This window comes from Barbus barbus (assembly GCF_936440315.1).
Source record: "Barbus barbus genome assembly, chromosome: 16".
Classification (NCBI taxonomy): Eukaryota; Metazoa; Chordata; class Actinopteri; order Cypriniformes; family Cyprinidae; genus Barbus; species Barbus barbus.
The window spans coordinates 26847958-26872004 of NC_136744.1; the positions used below are offsets into that span (position 1 = coordinate 26847958).

Sequence of the window (24047 nt, forward strand, 5' to 3'; positions counted from 1 at the left end):
TACCAGCGCTTTCTGAGATCCAGACTCAGCTCTGGTGCTGAAACCGCTGGCCTCTTATGTAGCCATCAGCAAACGCTCCACACGATGACTGCAACACGTCTGACATACCATAATCCCGAAAGCGAAACCTCACATTTGAAATGCATGACCTCTGTTGATGGGAATCATGAGGATTTTAACAATTCTGAGTCTGATTCCCATTCCACGAATAGCCCAGCTATGCTTTTTGCACTTGCCCATATAAAAAAAAATATAAAAAAATTTTATACTATATACCTGAAATTATAACTTTAAGATAAAAAAATAAATGGATGGGAGTAGTCAGTTGACAACGGGGTTCTTGCATACTGTATGATGTGTAACTGGAAGGTGACTTACGCTCGGAGTACTGGATGGTGCGTGTGACTGTGTTTCCGGTGCCGAAGCTGGTTATGGGAGCGAGGCTGACCTCATATGACAGGGGAATACGCAAGTCCGTCAGCGTGTAAGACATCAGCACACCTTTCACCGGCTCTTTAGTGGTGATCTGTTTGGACAAAACCGTCTGTCGGTTCTGCAAACACACAAGAGAGAAAAGGGTTCAATGGTTTAATCATGGTTTAATAAGGTCTGAATAAATTAATATCTTTATTTAACATATGAAATCATATACACTACCGTTCAAAAGTTTGGGGTCGGTAAGGTTTTTACATTTCTGAAAGCCTGTTGAACTCACAAAGGCTGCATTTATTTAATAAAAAATGTGAAATAGCATTGCTCTTTAAATATAGTAACATTATTGCAACTGAGATATTATTGCAACTTAAATCAGTAAGGAACATTTCCCATTAGTATCAGTGTTGCAAGGAGTCGTGCTGCTTAACATTTTTGCGGAAATCTATTTTTTTTCTTCAAAATGACAGTTCAATCCGTCACACTTTACCAGGAGCACGGAGACGAGGAATTTAGCAAATCTAGAGTCTTTAATAGTCCAACAGGGAACATAGAGCACTAAATGAAAGGACTGGGGCTTATAAACACAGGGAGGAAGACGAGACACACCTGGAATCAAAGTAACAATCAACATGAGGGAGAAACTGGGTCACAGAGAACACATGGGGAGCAAAACACACACAAAACAGTCCACAATCCTGACACAATCACAGTTCAAAGTATGTCCTCATATTATTGCAATTTAAATATAATAATATCATTGCTATTATACTGTATATAGATGTGTGTGTGTGTGTAATTTATTAAATTCAATGAAAGTTCAATAATCTGAATTTATTTGTGTAATTATAAATGTTTTTATCACCACATTTGAATTTAATGCCAAACAAAAATATTGTTTTTAAAAACACCTTAGTGAGCCAAACTTATGAATGCTACTGTTTATGCATTAAATACGTATATTTTATACTTCCACCTTTTTCAAGAAATTTTTTTTATACCTTTGTCTTCTGTGTTTCCATCTGTGTACAACATATGAATAATTGTTTACCTTGTTAAAAAAAAATAGCATTTATAGTCACTTAAAAAATCATTAAGCTCTAATATTTATGGAACAATAATGATACAACACTGCCAAATGTAGCCCCTACTATTATTCCTCAGCTGGTTTTTAACAGAATCATCCAACAATAATCAAACACATTTTTGAATTTGATTTTTCAACCGCAGAGGCTGCGATTACACTGTCACGTGACACGCGAGAGTAAAGAGGTGTGTTCGACTTGAAGATCGATCGGTGTATGACATCAAAGTACAGTGAGAGAAAGCATAAGGAGACGTCCCCTCTCTTATAGCTCTCGCAGTATTTGATGACACACAGAGATCGGTCTAGCTGCGCTGCTTCAAGTCGAACACATCTAAGCAGTCTTCAGAGGAAGCATCAAGTTGGCAAGCTATGTTGCCAAGTCTGCAGTTTGCAGTCTTACATATCATGCAGAATTGACGCGCTACATGTAAATTATATCCTTTGTTGTATTTTCCTGTCAAAATAATGACAGTTCCTTTGGAATTCTTCAGCTTTTAAGAACTGCTGGGTTTTCCGGTAATGGGCGGGACTAATGCGCAAACGGCAATCTCATTGGCTGGCGTATATGAGTAAACTAAAAAAAAAAATTACAAGCCAATGGAGATTATATTGCCAAGTAGAGGGTTGCTAATATTTACAATAATCAATTGAATTTGATAGGTGCCTCACATTGTCCCACAGAAACATTAAAATAGTGTAGATTAATGTACAATGTTTTATAATAATAATTTATTCTATTTAGTGGCCATTTCATTCATTTAACCTATTTAAAATTGGGGTCATCAAAGTTATTTGACATATTTGAACAATTAAAAAAAAAAAAAGTAACAATAGTTACTTTCCCTGGTAATTAGTTTCTTTTATAATGATGTAACTCAGTTACTGTTTGTGAGAAGTAACTAGTAATATAACTAATTACTTTTTTAAAGTAACGTGCCCAACACTGCATACTATACAATGATTTATTACTTGTCTTTGTTGAATAATACAGAATATAAAAAGCTTTAAAAAATAATCGCATATTAAATCGCAATCGCAATATTGGTATAAAATAAAAAAAATAAAAATCGCAATTAGATTATTTTCCAAAATCGTTTAGCCTTAGTTCTGACATCATTTTGGATGGTAACTATTTACTGAAGACAAGCAGAACTGGAAGAACAGGAAGAAGAGCAAGACACAATCAGTCGCTCTTCTGACCATAGGACTTTTCACCATAAGCATTTTCACTTTCAGAGAGTGCAGAAAATGTACACTGAAAACTGGTTGCGTCACACATAGAGTTATACATCTCTAACCTGCACAAAACCACAGAAAGCCCTCAGTGCAGTGATTTGCTGAGTGCAAGGTCAGCTGCTATCCAGCCGCCCGCTGTAAGAAGGTTCAGAAGTCTTTCCTCAGGCACAACAGCAGTGTGCTGACTAAGAACACTTGGTGAAACACATCAACTTGTCATTCTCTACTTTGAGGTACTTTGCTTTCCCATGGGCCATCTCACAACGCCTCTGAATGCTGCTGGCTTTGAGAAGATACTTTAGCGAAACGTTAGCATTTTGTGTGTGTTTGTTTTTTTGCTTGAGCTTTGTGATTTTACCTTGAAAATATTGTCTCTTTACTTGTAAAAGAGAGCATTTACTGCTGCATAATACAGTTTTATAAAAACACTCTAGTCTACACAAGTCCAAACACTGCAGTGCAAACTTTTACATAAATGCAAGCTTGATTTTGTTGTATATAAGAATTGCATTCTCATTGTTGACTCAAGGAATGGTATAGCAAACATTAGGTAGTTGAACCGTTAACATGTTTATAGCTAAATGAACAATACTGCACATAGTTTAACAGCAGAGGCATCTCTATCTACTCTACATACAGTACTCCATCACAATATTGCAACCCATATGGCAGGGAGGAAAGAAAAATCCGGGCCAAAATGTATTTAAAGTATATATATATATATATATATATATATATATATATATATATATATATATATATATATATATATATATATATATATATATATAAAAAAATCACAGGGCCAGTGGCACTCTGGCAGTCTAGGCTTTTCCATGTGGAATTATGGAAAACATGGCACAATGGAATGAGAAATTATCTTCAGCTCCACATGGAGACCCGGGCAGCAGGTAAACCCGCCGGCATTCCCTCCAAACATTACACACATGAATAAGTGTGTGTGTGAAGCTTCCTATTCATCCGTTGTTCCCCCTTTTCCAGGCAGGAAGTAGAAGCGTAGCTGTGATGTTAACCTGGCTATGAGGGTCAAACACATTTGTTATCTGTCTAATTAAATGCCACCGTAAACCCCTGTTACTGGGCCGTTCACCACGGCAACATGGAGTGTGTGCCGCCACGTCTCCAACACTAAACCCACTTGAGCCCACACAATGCACGCCAAGATTTAACAGCCGTATCCAACACACACGCTCGCAAACGTGCGCCTTGTAAAAGTCACAGATAAATTGTCTCTGCTTGGCTGCTCTTCTCTGTTAACAGGAATTGTCTGTGTATCTCTCCTCATCTAAATCACCACACACTTCCTACACACACTCAAAGACCAGGGGTGTTTTCTCCCAGGGAAGGGTGGCAGTGCTTAATGAAGAAAAAAGATAAGATGAGAGAATAATTGATTTTACAGAAATTAAGCAAACATAATACTATGAAATATGACATTAAATCTTATATAATCCTAAATGTATTATGCAAAACAGACAAAAAGTCATATCACATCACTGTGACTGGCTGATTATCCTGTCAATATTAACAAGACCCTCCTATCATATTCACATCGGTCCACTAATCTGCAAAAGAACTAAAGTTACTCTGATAGCATTTCATTTCTAGTTTTGTCCAAATAAATATTGAAAAAAAATGACTCAATTTCAGCTCTCTTTAAATGAAATGACTGTGATATTTACCAAGGATTTGTTTGTATGAAACACTAAAGCTTACATATTTCATCCACATAATGAGAAGCATGAAATATACAAGGAAATCAGATAAGAGGAAAACCAATCTTAAAGGTCCGTTCACACCAAGAAGGTCAAGTGTAAAGATAACTGTAATGATAACTATAGTATATTACCATCCACTTCAACGCAGTAATGTTCGTGTATTATAAGCACACAGCAGTTTTGTTGCCAGTTGCTTTAAAAGCTCAAGCTCTTTAAAGCAGTTCGGATTCTGATTGGTTCATTCATCACCTGGAACAAAAAAAAAAGTGATTTCCACAATATTGTTTGTCAGTGTCATTATCTTTGTTTTGTTTTTTGGGTTTTTTTTGTAAATGTGGTGTGGATTTTGCTACTGTTTTACATGTAGAACAATTTTTTAAAACTGTATTTTTATCATTATTTTTATCATCCTTGATGCAAATGGGCCCTAATTAATTGGACGTTGTCAAGAATGATACGAACACAAGCCCTAAAGAATGCTATCAATGACCGAGATGACTTGAGGAAGGTTACCCACCCGATCACCAACTAAATGGATAAAATATTTTAAAAAATTACAATATTAAAAGCTAAACAACAGCTAAAAACAAATAAAAATACAAAAAATATGCATGTAACTGAATTATTGTAATATTTTATTTTTTGCCATGTAAAAATGAGCATTTCACTTAGTGTGGACAAATAAAATATTAAGATATTTCACTATATTAATGAGGACATTTAGCCCTCAGATGTAAAGCCTGTACTCACGCACCTGTGCTTTCTACCTCCACAATCTTTCACCTCCAAATGTCTTTTTTCATTTGTTCTTTTCTGCTTGTTTCCACACACCTGGTAATGTATCAGTCATCGGTACATATACTACTTCCTGTCCTCTTCATCAGTCACATCCATTCAAAGAGACCAGGGGCTGTTGTGATTTTTTTATTTTTCTGTCATAACTTTCCGACTACTACAAATCAACCTGTTCTTTTTGTTTGTTTTTTGGGGGTATATAAGAAACACTTATATGTGCCAACAATAACAGCATTATTGAATTGATAAAGACCTGATCACAACAAGCTGTAGTTTCACCGCATGTCAAGGAGTGAAAGTTCAGACATAATTTGATTTGTCACATGTTGACCTGCATCAGGGCATGCTGGGTAAATATAAACACATCTCTCATTCTCTCCTATCAGCTCTAAAGATGCTGTGGGTGATAGATAAATCTGTCTGAAGAGCAAACACTGATATTTGGAATGAATTTGAAAGCTGGACAAAGACAGATGTGTATGAGGTGAAGGCAATGTCAGAAATAAATAATTATATTATTTGAATATATTTTAACCTCTATGAAAGGAACTAGTTATCTAACCATATAAAAACACAGCATGACATTCATTGGTCAAACAAATCAACTGAATCAAGTAAGAGAAATCAAGTCTTGATATGAAATATTCTGGCTATAATTATAAAATCAGATCAAGATTATATACAGTATACAGTAAATTCAGAATTACTCAGAATAGCTGTTTAAATAAATTCACTGAATTAGTTAATTAGTTAAAGATCATGGTCACGCTTCATTTTAAGGCCCATTTTTCGCAATTAATAAATCATTAACTATGACGTTTGCCTCAGTAAACTCCTAATTTGCTGCTTATTAATACTAAGATAGTAGTTAAGTTTAAGTAGGATTAAGAATGTAGAATATGTGCTTTATACGTGCTATTAAACAGCCATTCTAATAAGCAATTAGTTAATAGTGAGAATTGATCCCTACACTAAAGTGTTACCAAAATCACATACACTCAATTCCTTAACTGCAATAACAAAACACTTAAACATAATAATATTGCAATAAACTTTTCAAGGTTTGCTGCAACTGCTTGCTACATACTTTCTGCCATAAAGCTGAACTGACAAATTTGTGTCAGGTTGTAAGAGTACCTCAAGTCAGCAAATTATATCAAAACTATATCTGAACAGCTATATATTCAGCATGTTCTCAGTTCATTAAAATGGTTGTTGGAGCAACAGGTCTCAGTCTGCTGGGGTTTGAAGGGTCTATAAGTCTGGATCTTGATCGCTGGTCTTTAGGAATATGGTACAGACTGAATCATTAAAGCATGAAGAACTAGCAAAAAGGGCTTTATATACTACTCACACACACACAGCTGTAAGATCTCAGCTTCTCGTAATATCACAGGTGTGCGAGGTGTGAGCAGAGGCCTGTGAACCACGCTTCTCTTGCCGCAGCATTACCCCTGCAGGTACAGCTCAATAAAGACGTGTAAATGTATTCAAGCACACTCGCTCGCTTGCTCTCTCTCTCTCTCCTGAGGTGGTTCACCCCACTGATCGGAGGTCTGTCATCGGTGCTTGCGTTCGGATGCGGACAGCTGTTTGAGTCTCCGGTGGTTGAGTAACATATGGCACAGAGCGTGTTTAAAGGATTAAACTGGGTTTGTCGTTTTTCAGCAAATTTACAACAATGTCTGAATATGGAGTTTAGCTTGTTAGCATCAGTTCGATGGAAAAAAGCGAAATGCGAAAAATGAGCCCAAAATAATAATCGGTAATGAAAGTTTCTCATCTTACTCAGCGTACGTTTATTCTGAAGGGACTCAGTTTTCCGCACCGGTAAACAAGCGGCGCAGCTTTACAAATGAGGCTTGGTGTTTCTTGCGGTCTCTGAAAACACAGCACTCATTTCAGAAACGAGAGAACGTTCTTGCTCTCCTTTTGAAAAGTTCTGAGGAAATGAAAGCACTCTGTGCACCTGTTATATGAAAGTGTGACAGAGGTAAAGAAAATGTTGAAGTAAAGAAAGAAAAAGTGCACAAATGTAGCGGCATTTTCTCCAAGGAGGCAAAAGAGGCAAAAAAGAAAATAAATCTGACAAAAAAAATAATAATAAATTACAAAACAAAATTAAACAATTTATTTCTAATAAATAAATTAATATAAAAAATTGTATTGTATTAGTAACAACAATAATTCCAATAATAATAATAATTATTATTATTGTTATTATTATTAATTCTGTTTTTATGATTGAAAGCAAAAGCAGAAATACAGTTATTTAAAAAATTAAATAAAACTGTACTCTGTTATGAAATTTCTTATGCATCTCTGATTGATTTCAAAGTGGAAATAATTATAATAATTATTATTATTATTATAGTTTAATTATAATAATTAGATAAAACAATTAAAATGTGTTTTTTTTTTTACAAATTATTTTATATGACAAATAGTAAAAAGGCAAAAATAAAATCCTTTAAAAACAACTAATAAAAAAGGCAAGTAAAGTTGTGAGATATGTTACATAGCATGTAAAGTACAATAAAAAGTTACTAATTTTTGACAGTTCATTTACAGTATATTATTTTTTCTGACTACGACTCTCCCATCTATGTCAAAAAACTACTTGATAATCTATCATATCATATATACGCTGTTCATTTACTTTCTATTCTCGCGCATATATCTTGTGATTGTCCCAATACTAGATGAATAACGAGATGTTTCTAAAGTTAGAGACTGAAACTCTTTGTATTGAACGCTCTCGTCTCTGTGAGAAACAATGGCACTGCTTTCTTCAGCTCATTACCCCTCTCTCTTTTCCCTTTCTTGTCTACATTTCTCAGAGCAACATCTATAAAACATTTATCAGCATTACTACTGCAAAGCAGCACAGCGCATTCACACCTTGGACAAATTCATACTCAGACGAACACGCCAACGCACGGTCCTGACCGTATAGATGCACACACACACAAACGGAATTAACTATATTTCACTATTCACACACAGACATTCATTGTTATTCTACTATGATCAAATATGCACATATACTCAACTGAGTCTACGGAGAAGCTCATCTATAATTTGTCTCCGTCTCCACCACACATACACACACACACGCTCGCTCGCGCTCATAAAAGTTAATGCACGCTTGCTGCAGTCAGGATGTTAATTCATTGGTCCCTGTAGACTCTTACTTAAGGTAAGGTTTTAAAGAGGGGAAGATTAGCTATTCATGCACACAAAGACAAGTGGCTAATCTCCCCCTCCCTGTTCACTTTGATTCCTGCCTCCTTCCATAATTCAACAGCGCTCTTCCGTTCCTGCCGCCCCCCTCTGGGCCAGGTTTCTATGAATAGATGATTAGGACGTCGGAATCAAAAAAATCTGATGAAGAGTCACAAAGCGCACACGGTTTCTGTGGCAAAGGAGCGTCGACGTGCCGATGACACACCCCCGTCCTATCGCCATCGCTGCCGGGTCGTCCCGAGATGTTTAGAGGGTCTTTGTTTGTTGTGTAGGGTGGTCAGATTTCCACAGGGACACATGGGAGGTGGAGGGAATCCCGGTGAATGCTTCAAAGATGTAGTTTAATTGAAACGTTGCCTGTAAATGATTAAACACTGGCTCTGAGCTGGCTTGATGTGATTGATTTCAATAGAATTTGGTTAAGAGCATAACGCAATGTTCTAAAAAGCACAAAAATACATAAAAACACACAAATTATGTATTTAAATTTAAACTATTTATTTTTTCATTTAATTTCAGTTCTAAAACATAGATTTCTTCATTTAGCTTGTGCAATGCATTATGGGATTGCCTTCCTCATGAAGGATACTTGAGATGCTTTTTGACCAAAAGAAATGACTTTATATTAAAGTAACTGTTTTGACTTGTTTTCCAGTTAAAATATGCTTAAAACAAGACCGGTTTACCTGAGAAATAACACTGCATAACATATAAAGGCTTGTTTTCAGAGAATGCATCTTTAATATGGGTGTATTTTGTTTTACTCCACTCGCAGATATTTTCTCTTGTGTTAAGAAATTAAAAACAAGTCACAAAATCTGCCAGTGCAGTAAAACAAAATAACCTTATATTCAAGATATAGTCTCAGAAATCAAGTTAAGTTATGCTTCTCCAAAAATTTGTATCTTGTTAAAGGAGCATTTTAGATATTTTAACTACATAATTACACAAAAATACTCATTGGGATAGGAGTTTTTACAGTGTAAACAGCTCAATAAGTTTCTGAACAAAGTTCATGTTTTGCAGAATAGTAAGTGCATATCATAACAGTGTTATATCTTCGTACGCTTGGCTTGATACATTCTGTAATGTCTGATATACTTTTGTGAGAGACAAAAACAATGACAGTTACTTGTATGTTTCATTAACAAAAAAAACAAAAAAAACAGATGCTAAAAATGTATTTGTGCATTTTTCAAGGTAAGCTAGCTGATTGTATGCTGCAATCTCATTTCTAAAACAAAATGAAAAAAATAAAACTACAGATAAATAACACAATAATATATGTATATTTTTTTTAAATATGCATCTATTCTGTCTTATGTTGAAAATGCTTCTTGTCTCATCACATTCAACTATAAAGTATATGAATCAAGTAAATTACAGCCTGTATTTTCGATTCAAACCAGCTAAATTTGACAAATAAATTTAGTAGTTTGTATCACTGGTTATTACTATCGTTACATTTTGATTGTGAAACAGTTGGCAAATATTAAATGTTTAGTTTACATCTTGCCACGCACTCTTTCGCAGTTAAAAACTGAAGCATTACACTTTAATTCTAGTTCGGTTGGGAACAGCTAACATTGACGAGTACTGTTAGACCGCTTATAAGCCTAAATATATAACTTTTGTAACTGTTAAATATAAAATGGGAGGGGGGGTTGTCCTCCTCAACATCAATGGTGGTTATGGACCTGCTCTGAAGATAAAACCTATTCAGTCGGTGAGACTCACAGTGGAAACTGGGACATATCTACATTTTTTAGCAAACCATCCAGACATTGTACTTTGGACAATGCTCCACTAAACCATGTACAGAAATTCAAAGCAGATATTCATGTGGCCTCAACACTGCTGACTCAGGGACAAAAGTCAAAAGGCAGGAACTGTGTGAATTACAGCGGCTTGCTTGTGAGATAAAGTTAGCTATACATGAGCATCCAATCCCATCTGGCAAAGTCGAGTCTGATGGACACAATGAGGACATATTCATCTCTGTGGACGAGAACTCAAGCTACTAAACACAATAGGTTTGTGCATGCTATAAATATGCACCTTCGATTTATTTGTGTTAACACCAATATTTTCGTCCCATGAGGTCGACCCTAAAGGCCCATTTACTTCATCAATGACACAGAAACATGACCTAAGAATGGCTTCTAGCGACACAGTATTTTAATCCAAGCTCTTCATTTATCACAGACTATAAGGTGGTGGGGACCTGCTTGACCACTTAAGGTGTATGACGTTTTTTTTGGTTTTCCAGCAGGGATGAAATACAGACCCAATCAGGCTGCTTGTGTGTTCTTGTGTTGGACCAGTGGGGTTCTGAAAGTCTCTTTAATGCAGTACAAGCAGTGATCGATCCGCTGTCTGCTCCCTGCATAGAGCACACAATTCCCATGACTCCTATTACAAACACACTTATTCTACTCATCCACCTCCCACCGAGCAGAGAAGGAAAGAAAGAAAGAATGAAGCAGTACATATGAAGCATCCAGTGTCTGTGGGTGTTAGCTTTACCTGTTGGACATTGATCCAGTAGCCGATGATTTTGTCCACGGCGCCAGGCTCTTTCTGTGTCCACTGTAAGATGTAGGAATAATTGTTCTTCAAGGTGCGAATGGGGTTTGGAGTGTCGTAGTAAAACTCTGCATTATACGGTTGAGCTAAATGAACAAACAAACCAAAACAGTGCATGACTAATTAATCAAATATTTTAAAAAGATAAACTACTACCATCTTAGCCACCTTATTTTGCAATGCGGAAGTAAGTTATTTCCTGTGAATGTGCAATGCTTTGCACTACAAACCGGTGTGTTTAAAATTATGTCAATGCATTAAAATATTAACATTTACATTTATGCATTTAGCAGACGCTTTTATCCAAAGCGACTTACATTACATTCAAGTTACAGTTTTTTACATTTTATCAGCTCTTGCTTTCCCTGGGAATCGAACCCATGACCTTGGCGTTGCTAGCACCATGCTCTACTATTTGAGCTACAGGAAAGCCTATGAAAATATTATCATAAGAAAAATCAGTTTGCTAAATCAAGCAGCATAACGGACTGTATAAAATGTGAAAAATAAGGTGGATATTCAACTGAAATAACAGTAGTTCTGCTTCTAGACATAGCTGTTACATTGAAGATAATGTGGTTAATTTGTTTGCCATTCTTGGTATGCATAGTTAATTGCATTTTATTATTGCAGAAAAAAGCCATTATTGGGTCACGACCCACCGGGTGACAACCAATTATCTAGAGCATCAATGAAAGATGAGCATTTCATTAAATGAGAACTGTTTAATTTAGTTTCACCAAACGGAATTGCAATAATACATATTTTTCAAATTGTGTCTTGTGCCACAGATGTTGGATAAATTATATATTTGAAGTAATTTTTGTGAGAAAATAATGCACTTGTAAGCAGTTATGCTATGTTGAAGTCAGTTTTGATGTTTTTGGGTGTTACTATGTCCCTTACAGGAACTTATGGTAAGCATCATTTTTTCAAACCAAAATACAGTAGTAATATAACATGCACAAAAACACAAAAAAAAACCTGGACATTTTGAATATTCAGAGAATATTAAGGGAACTTTCAGAAATAACATTTTCATAACTTAATGGGAACGTTAGCAAACTTTCTGAAAACATAATTTTGCTAGCTGGGGTACATTAAATCAGAATTTATTTTCATAGTAATAATAGTATGGACAACATAATGCTAAATGTTGTGACAATTCATTTTACCATATTACCAAATCTTTATGTTGCATAGCAACTAGGCCTACAGTATAACAGCAGTCATATTAGAGTGTGTCGATAGAACTAGCTGATAGCATTAGCACCCCTCAGCTGTCATGATGTGTTGGCAAAGCTAAAGATAAGACCCTACTGAGAAGGAAAAACCTTACAAGTCTGCAAGACGGCAGCCAATTTTTTTCCTCCACAGAGAGAACAGAAACACCTGGGCCTTTTGGAAGTGTACTGTATGGTGCCACATCACCGTCTAGCCTTTCTTTGCAGATTTCTACAGCACATCGTCAATCAGCGTAGTAGCTAACAAAGCTGGCAACGCAACTGTAAGCAGTGAGTGACAGATGCTTTTCACATAAAATATGCTAATTTTCATTTTAATGCTACTCATTTTCCAGGAAAGAAAGCAGAACTGATTATGCAATCCCAGATGCAAGATCCAGTTTAAACCAGCTTGGTGTTATATGGTTTAGTTCAGGGATCCTCGAATCTGGGCTACGAGATCCACTTTCCTGCAGAGTTTAGCTCTAACCCTTCTCAAACACACCTGAGCATGCTAATCAATGTCTTCAGGGTCGTTAGAAAATCACAGGTAGTTCAGTTTGATCAGAGTTGGAGCTAAACTCTGCAGTGCATTGGCCCTCCAGGGCAAGATTTGAGGAACCCTGGTTTAGTTGGTCCAAGCTGGTCATTGGTGGTCTTTAGTTTGTCCAAGCTGGTTGAAGTAGTTGTAGTGATGTCTGAAAGAATCACAGTTCTTCTGAGTCGGGCCAATGAATCAGTTGAACCAGTTCACAAAACCTGTCTGAATAAATCATTTATGAATCGGCAACTGAACTAGACTAAACTGAGAACAACATTTCATAAGGGTTTATATTAAATAAAGTCCCTTATTAACAAATCTTCAAAAGCCATATTATGATGTACAGGAAGTCATAAATAGTATTTTTGTGAGGGTTCCCTGAAATAATTTTAAAGATCCGATTCGGTGAAATGAATCATACGCCAAATTTTCAAATAGTTGATCATCTACAGTATGCTAGCTGCTTTTGGTTCCAGGCTGACCTAGTAAACCATCTTGGTTATAACGGTTAGGGTTAGTAGACCAGCTTGGCCAAACTGGTGGGGTTAAACTAGTTGACTATCAAGAACTTGTCTGACCAATGAGCAGGGGTAATCAGTCTAACTTTTCAGATTCAAATGAGATCATTCTACTTTTTTATGTAACTGACTTGTTAAAGACAAAATTTAGATGACTAACTTGTAAGACTACTCTAAGCAGTTTATGCAACTAGCCACCTTTACTTGTATGACCTGGATTTCTACAGCACAGATAAAACTGAATTAGCCAGACTGCTTGTGCTGACATGACAGGAATAACAAGACAAACAAAAATACTTCTGACTCTTGACAAAGTTTGATAAACCTCCAATATCAAGACTAGTAGACCCAAGGCTGCAGGAAAGCATAAAGATCTCCCACATAATACCCATCTATTTTTTGGGTTAAAGTTTTTCTGTAAGGTACAGCACCCAACATACAGTACATACATTTTGTACAACTCACCAGACACAATGAAGGTGCAGGTTGAGGTCCCGACTCCATTGCTCACTCTGCACTCATAAGTGCCGTTATTAGTGGTGTCTAGTTTGAACCGGAGCTGAGGGACACTTTGAGGGTCCACTGTTGGGGTTCGGATGGGTAGCCCATTGCGATACCAGCGGGCGCTGGCTATTCGGTTTGGATTGGACTTGAGAACCAGGCATCGGAGATTGACTGTCGAAAACGTTTGAGAACGGACATCCAGCAGGACTGGATCCACAACAGGAGGATCTGGTGGAGAAAGAAAGAACGAATATTACACTGATATTCATCTGCTTGTTTCTTTGACATTTCTCTGTGAATATTTTAGGTACAATTATAATTTTACAGTCATTTTTCATCAGTTGCATCTGCTTTGGTCTTCTGTGCGGACATTTTTACTTCTATCACAATTCGCTTTGGTAAAATGCTCTTCAGAGGAAGGTTCTCAAACAGCGTTTTTTTTCTTCACTAACAGGATGAAAATCAATTTAAGGAAAAGAACAGTAATTGAACTGAGATTTTTACTGGAAACAAAGCCCCAAATAAACCACACCAAAGCACTTAGGACACAACGTTTGAACCCATCGCACGGCGACGACGTTCAGATGACAGATTGCAAGCTACTATCTGAATCAATAAGATGGGGTCCACATTGTCTCAGCTAATTGCACAGAATCAATTTATATAGTGTGCTAGAGCTAGTGACTAATTACAGTCTACCAGGGTCTGGTTAGACACTCCGCATGTATGAAGTGATGTGACTGCAAATTAGCATCACAGCACCTCAGGCATACATCAACAGTACATTACTGTAACTAATAATGTGCAGAAACTGTGACAAAGCATCAGGGTGTAATTAACTATGAACTTGAATTCAATGCTTTCAATGACAATATAATAAAAATAAAACATATTAGACTGATTTACAAACTCTTTGGATGTACAGAATGTTAACTTTAATAGACAATCCTTTGAAATAGACATCCAACATAACATTCAGAACGATTTTCATCCCCATTTTCCAAGATCAAACCAATTCGTGGTGGATAAAATACATTTTTCTTTCCTTTTTCACTTGAAAACATATGTCAGATTAAAGAAGTCATTTGGCTTGTGAATGGCATCTCACATTGAAAAAGGAAAGTCATGTCAGGTTCACCAAGTTATCACATAGTGATGAAAAATTAAACAATAAACCAGATTAAACAAAGACAAACATGTTCAATTGTTCATCTGCAACAAATATGGTAAAACAAGACCAGGTCTGTGCATTAAAGAAGCACACAGGGTCAAATTTGATTTCTCTGACTTGTGTTCACACTAATTCAACACTGCCAAAATGATCACAATGAAACCCATTTAAAATTCCCACAAGGTTCTCTGGTTTGTGCTTTGGAATTGAGACAAAGAAAACAAACAGCGTGGGAGAGAACTAGTTCTCCAGCCAAACCACTCCATAAGTGGCACAATTCTCTGTAGTAAAAAAAAAAAAATGTTTTTAATTATTAAATAATTTTCTTTGTCAACAACAAAAAGAGTATTTGGATGTATCCCACATTTTCATCATTTTATATTTTAAAACTAATTTGATATATTGTATATTTATTTTGAATTTATTTCCAGAAATGAAATGCATTTAGACATGTCCCAAATGTTGCTAAGAGGTTAGAGAAACTTAAAAGAAAATGAACAGAAACGCAACAGTGCTAGCAACGGCAGGGTCATGGGTTCAAATCCCATGGAATGTATGAACTTATAAATTATGCATATTCATTATGCATGTTGAAATGTATGAAACAGCTCATTTGACATTTGTTGGACTTTTCCAAAATGTATCTCCTTTTACTGAATATTTGTTGACAAAGAAAACATGCTGAATGAATTTAAAACATAAACACAGTGAGTAAAGAAAGCAAGAAAAACAGACCCAGACAGGACAAAAAAAGTCAGTTAGGAAATGCATAACAAAAGGTGCCGTGAATGATACTGTACAGTAGAGCATTATAAATTCCCTTGATGTGACGGGGCAATCATCAGTCTTGCATTTTAACTCAGTTTGTGACAAACATTTTTCTATGCTCAACAGGAAGAGGTGATTTTCTCTCATCTATTCCCATAATGAAGTTTACACCAAACTATTTTAATTTCAAAACAACAGTTCGAACTATAATCATCCGTCTCGTGTGAGAGGACACGTATCTGTATCCAAAACATCATGGGCTTCAGCCACCCAACAACACTGATAAATGAGCGTGAAGATAAAACAAACTGAAAATAAAGACACAAGAGAAAACATATACTGTATACATACATATTAAAGTATTAAAACGTTCTGTCATGGGCCTTTAAAAGTAAAAGATAACTGAGTATTCAGTTAATGCAACTGATCTTTTGTGAACACAATTATTCAGTCAAACAATAGTCCACCCAAAAATGGCAATTTGCTAAAAATGTACTCCATCCAAGATGGATATGCGTTTGTTTCTTCGGAACAGATTTGAAAAATTTACATCACTTGCTCATCAATAGATTCTCTGCAGCGAACGAGTGCCATTAGAGTCCAAACCGTTGATAAAAACATCACAATAATCTCCACTCCAGTCCATCAGATAACATCTTGTGAAAAACTGTGAAATTGTAAGAAACAAACCCATCATTAATACTGAGTGCTTCTATAATCCATATTAATGCTTTCTCCAGTGAACAGTCCATCCTCTTTTGTCCTCTCATATCAAAATCCACCAACATGTTTGTTTAGAAATATTTTGGACTGTTTTCGCTAGTAAACTGTTCTTGATCCGTGTTCTTCTCTCCTGATTCAGACGAGATGAGTTGTATTTTAGCAGGAAATAACAATTTGAAGTTAAAAACATGGTTTAATGGCGCAATTGTTTACAAACACAGTTTATGGATGACTTACATTACTTGTGTAATATTGTGATATTTTTATCAGCTGTTTGGACTCTCATTCTGACGGCACCCATTCAGAGGATCCACTGGTGAGCAAGTGATGGTAATGAATGGTAAATTTCTCCAAATCTGTTCTGATTAAGAAACAAACTGATTTACATCTTGGATGGCCTGGAAGGGGTTTCCTAAATTTTCAAGAAATTTTCATTTTGAGTGAACTGCTCCTTTAATAAGGAGTATCATTACCTTCTCATTACTGTCACAAATTAATATGTATGTTTGTGTGTGTGTGTGTGTGTGTGTGTGTGTTCAAATATTACTTTTTTAAATTAAATGTATAATTGTAAATGTATTTAAAAATTTAAATATTAATATTCCATAATTTAAAAAAAACATAGTATTTTAAATCAAAATATACATATAATATTTTAAATATGAATGTATTCATATTTTATTTATATCAAAATACATGCAAAAAATACTACAAATTCTTTAGGATTTAAATAATATATCACTGTTTTTTTGAGAATGAGATTGTTCTTGACAGGTTTTGTGAGATTTACCCTGCTAGCCTCTGAATGCCTATCAGTGAAACGTGATTCATTTTCAGGCAGACGCTGTCTGTCTCTCAGGACGGGGTGTTAGACAGCATCCCCCTGTCTCCGGCTCCAGAGAGACAGGCAGAGCCACCTGGCTCATAAATCAGACCTGCCGTGGGATGAAGCACAGCGGTGGGCTCTAAACTGCCTCCATCCTGCAATACTCCGCATTATCCAGGGCCGTTACGCCAGCGATATTGACGGAAGATAGAAACAAAGGGACTGAGGATGCGAGGATAGACTTCGATGCGTGGGGGAGAGGGTGATTCATACGAGCTCTTAATGAAGCTATCACTCATTTAGCTGCAACACAGCATTCTGGGATTTCTCTGGCCATAAATCCTTCCCAAGAATTTCAATTTGTTCACAGCATGTTCTGCGTTACATGTGTTGGGATATATTGTGTTTAAGTCAGATGCACAGCATTTATACTTCGTCTCTGAATGTATGGGCTGTGCAGATTCATAGACTGTGCTGTTTAATAACAGTATAAATCACGAAGCTGTTGCCATCATTTATCATAATTGATCACAGGCCGAGCAATGACATGCTCCGCTCACCTGAGACAAACTCGTTTACCTAAACGCTGTCTGCCAGATGGAAAGAGACACACTGAAACAACCCCTGTCACACAGAATATGATAACAAAACAGCATATGATCAATAAAAATAATCTAAAGAGATACTGAAATGAGTTTACCAGCATAGCAGACACATTACATTCAAATAAAACAACGATTAAGTCCATTTCACAATACACTTGCAGTTTGTCTATGTCAGAAATTCCTGTGCTGTGCTGAAAATACTTTGCCCAATTTAGTGTTGTGGGTCAAAAATGACCGACCTAGATAAAATACATATTTTATTTTTGGTGCTATTTTATGACCAAATCTTGACCTCTCTAGCCTAGGTCAAAATGACCGGATCACAACATGATGGTTAACTGAATGTGTCGTTTCTTTGTAATTATCTGTGAAATGTACTATATGTAAGTCAAAGTAAATCTTACACCAATTTTTTTTTCAGTGCAGGACAATCACCCTCAGTTCTCCTGGAATAAACTTCAGGTTCAAAGCCTTGTGCACAATGTTATTGGTTCACGGCCTGCACCTTGTGGGGCTTGAACCACCAACCACCGGGTTTTCCTGACCACAATGTCACAGCTCAAGAAAGCTTTCTGCATTGTGTGATGCTCACGGTCAGATGCTCCTCCGGTGCAGTGAATGGACAGACGCACACTCAAATTCAGCATAGTCCTGTAATCACATGGTGCATTTTGAAGCAACACAATAAACACAGGATCCATTATGAGAGCATAGAGTGCTTTGCTCTGCTAATGGCTCGTGTGAAAAGGGCTGATGCGCATTGAGTGGTTCAGGGTTTAGCCCGTCTGTCTTTTGTGAGGTTGTGCGCAGCTAGAGCGCTAATGAATTCAAGGCTTTTTAGTTTGGCACTTACAAAATGCACTCCATGCGGGCATCATAATGCATTATGAAAACACTGAGCACATTAACACTCCCGCCGGCCCTCAAATGCTGCATCTAAAAATAGCAGGATCAAAATCATTGATAATGGCCCATTGTGTCTTAATGGAAAACGCGTGTCACTTTGGCTCGTTTGGTCATGCGTTCGGAGATTCAATCTATCCTCAGTCAGTAGATCGCATTTCAATCAAGATTAAAATCACATTAGAATGTGCGGCACCAAATCAAATCTAATCACGCCATCGATTGAGACAATTTCATGATAGACTTCATTACCGCTGTCCTTTCTCAGACAGGCACAGGAGTGCTGTTGTCTGAGATGCTCTGGGATGTGTCCAAACTGTGTCAATTGACAAATAAAATCCATTGATGATATTATAGAAAAGCTAGACCGGGACTTCCTATAAACACTTTGGGTAACCTTTTAACTCTAAATCCTTTAAAGGGATAGTTCACCTTCAGTTGCTGGTCCCCACTTACTTCCAAAGTGAAAAACAAAACACTATGCAAGTCAATGGGGACCAACTAAAGGTTAACTATCCCTTTAAGCATTTACGGTTAAAATCACCATATAGTTTGGCTATGCCCTGTGCAATACTGGGAGTGACCAAAACAATAAGCCAACTTAGTAAACTTGCATTGTTGTTCACAAGCCATTTTACTTCTGCAATCAGACATGCTTTTGAGTATGATACAGGATATTTGAGGGAAAAATCTGACTTTATCCATCTCAATAGTGATAATACAAACCATTCGAAACTTTGGGGTCAAACTTTTGAAAGAAATTAATACTTTTAAAATGTAAGGATGTATTCAATTGATTTAAAAAAAAAAGTGACAGCAAAGACATTTATAAAATGTATTTCTATTTCATATAAATGCTGTTCTTTTAAACATTATATTCATCAAAAGATCCTCAAGATCAGCGGTTGCCATTACATTTGTTTATTCAAATTACACAAATATATTAAAACAGATTTTAATATAATAATATTAAATGAAACAATAATTTGTTCTATAAAATAATAATATTTTACAATCTTACTGTCTATACTGTATTTTTATCAAATAAATGCAGCCTCTAATAAATAAAAGATAATTAATAAAAAAAATTATATATATATATATATATATATATATATATATATATATATATATATATATATATATATATAACAATCCTAAATATAAGTGAATAATAAATATATATATATTTTTTTTTTTTTATCTTACCTCTTACCGACCCCAAAATTTGAATAGTGTACATAAAATAAACAGCCAAAAAGTCTAAATTATGTTTTGATAAAAAATAAGACATCTGTAATAATTGTGCAAGTTATTATCTAAACATAACAGATATACAAGATATTTAGGTTACATACACTGCCCTCCAAAAGTTTGGAAACACCCCTGGAAAAGTGTGGTTTTGGACGATATCAGCATAAATCCTTATAATTTTTTGGTGCAAATACATTAAAGTAACTCGACATTATCATTGAAGTCCAGCAATAAAACATAATAATGGCAATATATACATGTCAAATTCAGACATGCCCCTTTGCCAGCTGTGATGCCTGGTTACTGGTTTAAACTTGGCCCAGGTTTTTAAAAGATTTTTGGGTCAGCACACCTTAATACTGCAGCTTCAACAACTGATTGCCAATTCAAAGTCAATGTTTGAATAAACTGACAGCTCGGATGCCCAGATTATGCAGAGCTGTAATAGCTGCTAATGGTGGATATTTGATGAATCGAAAATTTTAGTTTTCAATGTATAATCTGTTTATGTAATAAAATAAAATAGTTTTCGTAGTTTGTGCTGTCCCTTATCGGTGCAAAATTATCACAAATTAAAAAGGATTTATGCCAATATTGTCCAAAACCGTTTCCAAACTTTTGGAGGGCAGTGTACTTAAAAGTGCCATTTCAAGTGCTGCCTGCCAATCATTTTGGAGTGTTCAAAGGTCACCCCATAAATAAACAGCTGGAGTCTAAGAATGTGATAATATATGCAGATCATGGGGGGGAAATGCTATTTACTCACTCCTTACTTTTAAATCATTTTAATGTAGCTAGCTACTTCTAGCTTTAGCAGAGTGGCGAACTATCATTTCAAAGTAGTTCCCCACTCAAAAACTTTGTTTAATGCCTGAAACACTTACACTCCACGTTGAGCTGCACCTGAGCCTGTCGGCGTTTGATGTTTAGGCCGTTGTAAGGAGCGGTTTGGCAGCGGTACACTCCCATCATGTCCCGCGTCACATTGGTCAGCCTCAAACGTCCATCGCGTGCTTCCACCACCCAATCCCCTGATGGCATGGGCAGGTCCTTGTTTGCACGAGACCACAGAACAGGTGGGCGGGGCTTACCATCGATCAAACACACAAGCTCTGCGGTTCCTCCCTCACTGACATTGACCACACCCCCTCCGACTGGCACAGTCAGAACAGGAGGAACGACTGGAAAGAAAGGAAAACATAGTTGTAAGAGGTATTGTTTTTGGAAGTCTGAATTATATTAAATAATATGTACTAATATATACAAGAAAAAAAAAATGGAAGAAATAACATACAAAGATGAAGATTTATAGTTTTATGAGATACTACTAACTCATATTCATGGAGGTTTATGACCAGCAACTTCTCTCACTATATTTAGCTTTAGTGACACATACAACTGATGTTTATGAAAAATTAAAATGCAACCTCGTGTCATCATTGGAAATCTGCTGATATTAATAAAAATTAAACAATTTATCCCAACTCTCTTAAAAAATGCATTGGAAATAGTATTTTATTCAATTAATTAAAAATTATTTATCTTATAAATAACTGTACAAAATAAGCAAAAAATAAAATAAAAAATATATTACTCAATCAGGGTTGCGATGCTAATGCTGCAGTTCTTTTATCTTGCCAAAAAAAGGCCAGTTGGCAGGTTAACAATACATAAAAGAGACAATTGTGTTGCAACATAAAATAATATACAAGAAAAGAAAATCAACTTCTTTAAGACACTACTGTGTTAAATCTACTGGCCCAACACCAAAACATATATTGGAAAAAATTGTCTAAATAATGACCATATAGGATGGACAGACTTCAAATTAGGGGTGCACGATATTGTATTTTTGCCGATATCCGATATCATATCAATCACTGCTTTATTTAATCAGAAACTCAGTCTAAATGTTACTTGTGTAGGCTATTTTACTTTTAACTTAATTAGAAGTAGGCCAACAGCACCCCCTACAGATTAAAACTCCTTACCGAAAAGACATTAGGACCTGGGGGAGGCTGTCACTGCTGCCGCTGCACGTGCTATTACTGTTTACTCTATCACACACCGAACTCATCATTCCGTAGGTGCTTTTGGAGATTAGACACAGTGATCCAAAACTTTGCTTCAAGAATGAGCCACACTGCTGACATGATGTAATCACTAGCACACCCTGAGCACATGTGGTTGAATGTATTCTTCTTATCGGCAAGACATATCGGCATAATTTTTCATATCGGGCCAATGCCGATATTTGCATTTAAAGCCATTATCGACCTATTCCGATATCATTCCGATAATATTGTGAATCCCTACTTCAAACAGTAGGACAGAAAGATCATAAAGCAAGAGATAAAGAGACTGTCAGATGATACGATTGATCATGTTAGGTACTGCAGTCAGAAACAGAGAATAACCCCAGGAAAGGTTGAAACTTCAAGTACAAAAAAGAAGAGAAACTCAGGAAAAAATAGAATCCTGCTGAGATGAGACAGAGCAGATCAGAGGGGACTCAAATGCATGAGGGCGTCTGTATTTCCCAGAATTCAACAGTTTACTACCATCAACCCAGCAGACTGGCCATTTCCACATTATCACTGTTTACCCAAGAGGCTTAAGTTTAACATCTCAGATAGCTGAAAAACTACTCAATACATCATGTTGTACAAAAAAGCCCTATATATGAGAAAATATTTGTGCTAAATAGTGGTCTCTTTCTGTTGTTGTTAAAAAAATAAAAAACTTTAAAGATGGCACAAGAGGTCATTTTTATTTCATTAAAAAATGAATGTTGAGAGAGTCTTTTTTTGATTAAATGCTTGCTATTATCAGACCATAACACGCTGCATCCAGCATAATTCACAATGCTGGACTTTTTAAAAATAATCTGACAACTGGAATATAAGCATTTGTCAAGATAAACTCTGAATGTCTGTGATTTTTAAGGTGATGAGTTTTAGTTTGAAAACTGGTAGTTGCTAAGATGAGTAGTCTGATAGAGAATTAGATAGATAGAACAACAGATAGAATCATAGAATGATCGATTGTTCCATAGATAGAACAATAGAGAGAACGGTAGAACAAAAGACAGAATGACGACAGATGGATGGATGGATGGATGGATGGATGGATGGATGGATGGATGGATGGATGGATGGATGGATGGATGGATGGATGGATGGATGGATGGATGGATGGATGGATGGATGGATGGATGGATGGATGGATGGATGGAACAGGACAAGTCCAATATGTCTCATCCCAAAGTCAGTTTGCACAATAGGAAACACTGGAAAGAAAACAACACCCATCAAACCATTTCATGGGGTCTTTCATGTTTGTGAGCAAAGAAAATTCAATTTTAACAAGTAAACAACATCATCAGCAACGAGCAGAAGGAGTCGGATCAAAGGGCCACTTCATAGTACGAGCACAAGTGAGGGCCTCAAACCCTGCGTGTCTTTAGTATTACAATCAGTGTCTCACCGCTGCTCTGTGTGATGTTCACATCCACTCGCAGTTCAGGAACGCTGCTCCCGGGGAAGTTCGCTACGCAGCTGTAGGTGGCCTGATCTCTGAACTTCATGTCTACGATTTCCAGGCTGCTGGTACCAGGCGGCATGTCTGGGTCACTGCGCAGCACGATGAGGCTGTCGGTGGGGTAGATGAGAGCTCCGTTCTTGTACCAGGTGTAGTTCACCTTGTCCTGAGGCTGGGCGTCAACGTGGCAGGAAAGTTTGAGGTCTCGACCCATCTGTATGCTCTCGCTGTCTTTGTTGGAGTCCGGCGTGATCTGGAATGTTAAGTTCTTCATGGCTAACAGAGAGAGAGAAAGGATGGCATGGTGATCACGGTGAAAGAAACATTTAGGTTATGACAAAACCCAATCC

At 36.4% G+C, this 24047-nt stretch overlaps 1 protein-coding gene across 1 annotated transcript in view; it reads right to left on the reverse strand.

The window, feature by feature from the left end:
- LOC306882662 (MAM domain-containing glycosylphosphatidylinositol anchor protein 1-like) overlaps window positions 1-24047 on the reverse strand; it is a 207716-nt gene that overhangs the window by 40831 nt on the left and 142838 nt on the right. The window contains exons 8-12 of the mRNA XM_079437469.1: window positions 23644-23973; window positions 21042-21338; window positions 13869-14135; window positions 11062-11207; window positions 379-553 (exon numbers count right to left, since the gene is read on the reverse strand). Coding sequence (XP_079293595.1) covers window positions 379-553; window positions 11062-11207; window positions 13869-14135; window positions 21042-21338; window positions 23644-23973 — 1215 coding nt within the window. The remainder of the gene's footprint in view (window positions 1-378; window positions 554-11061; window positions 11208-13868; window positions 14136-21041; window positions 21339-23643; window positions 23974-24047) is intronic.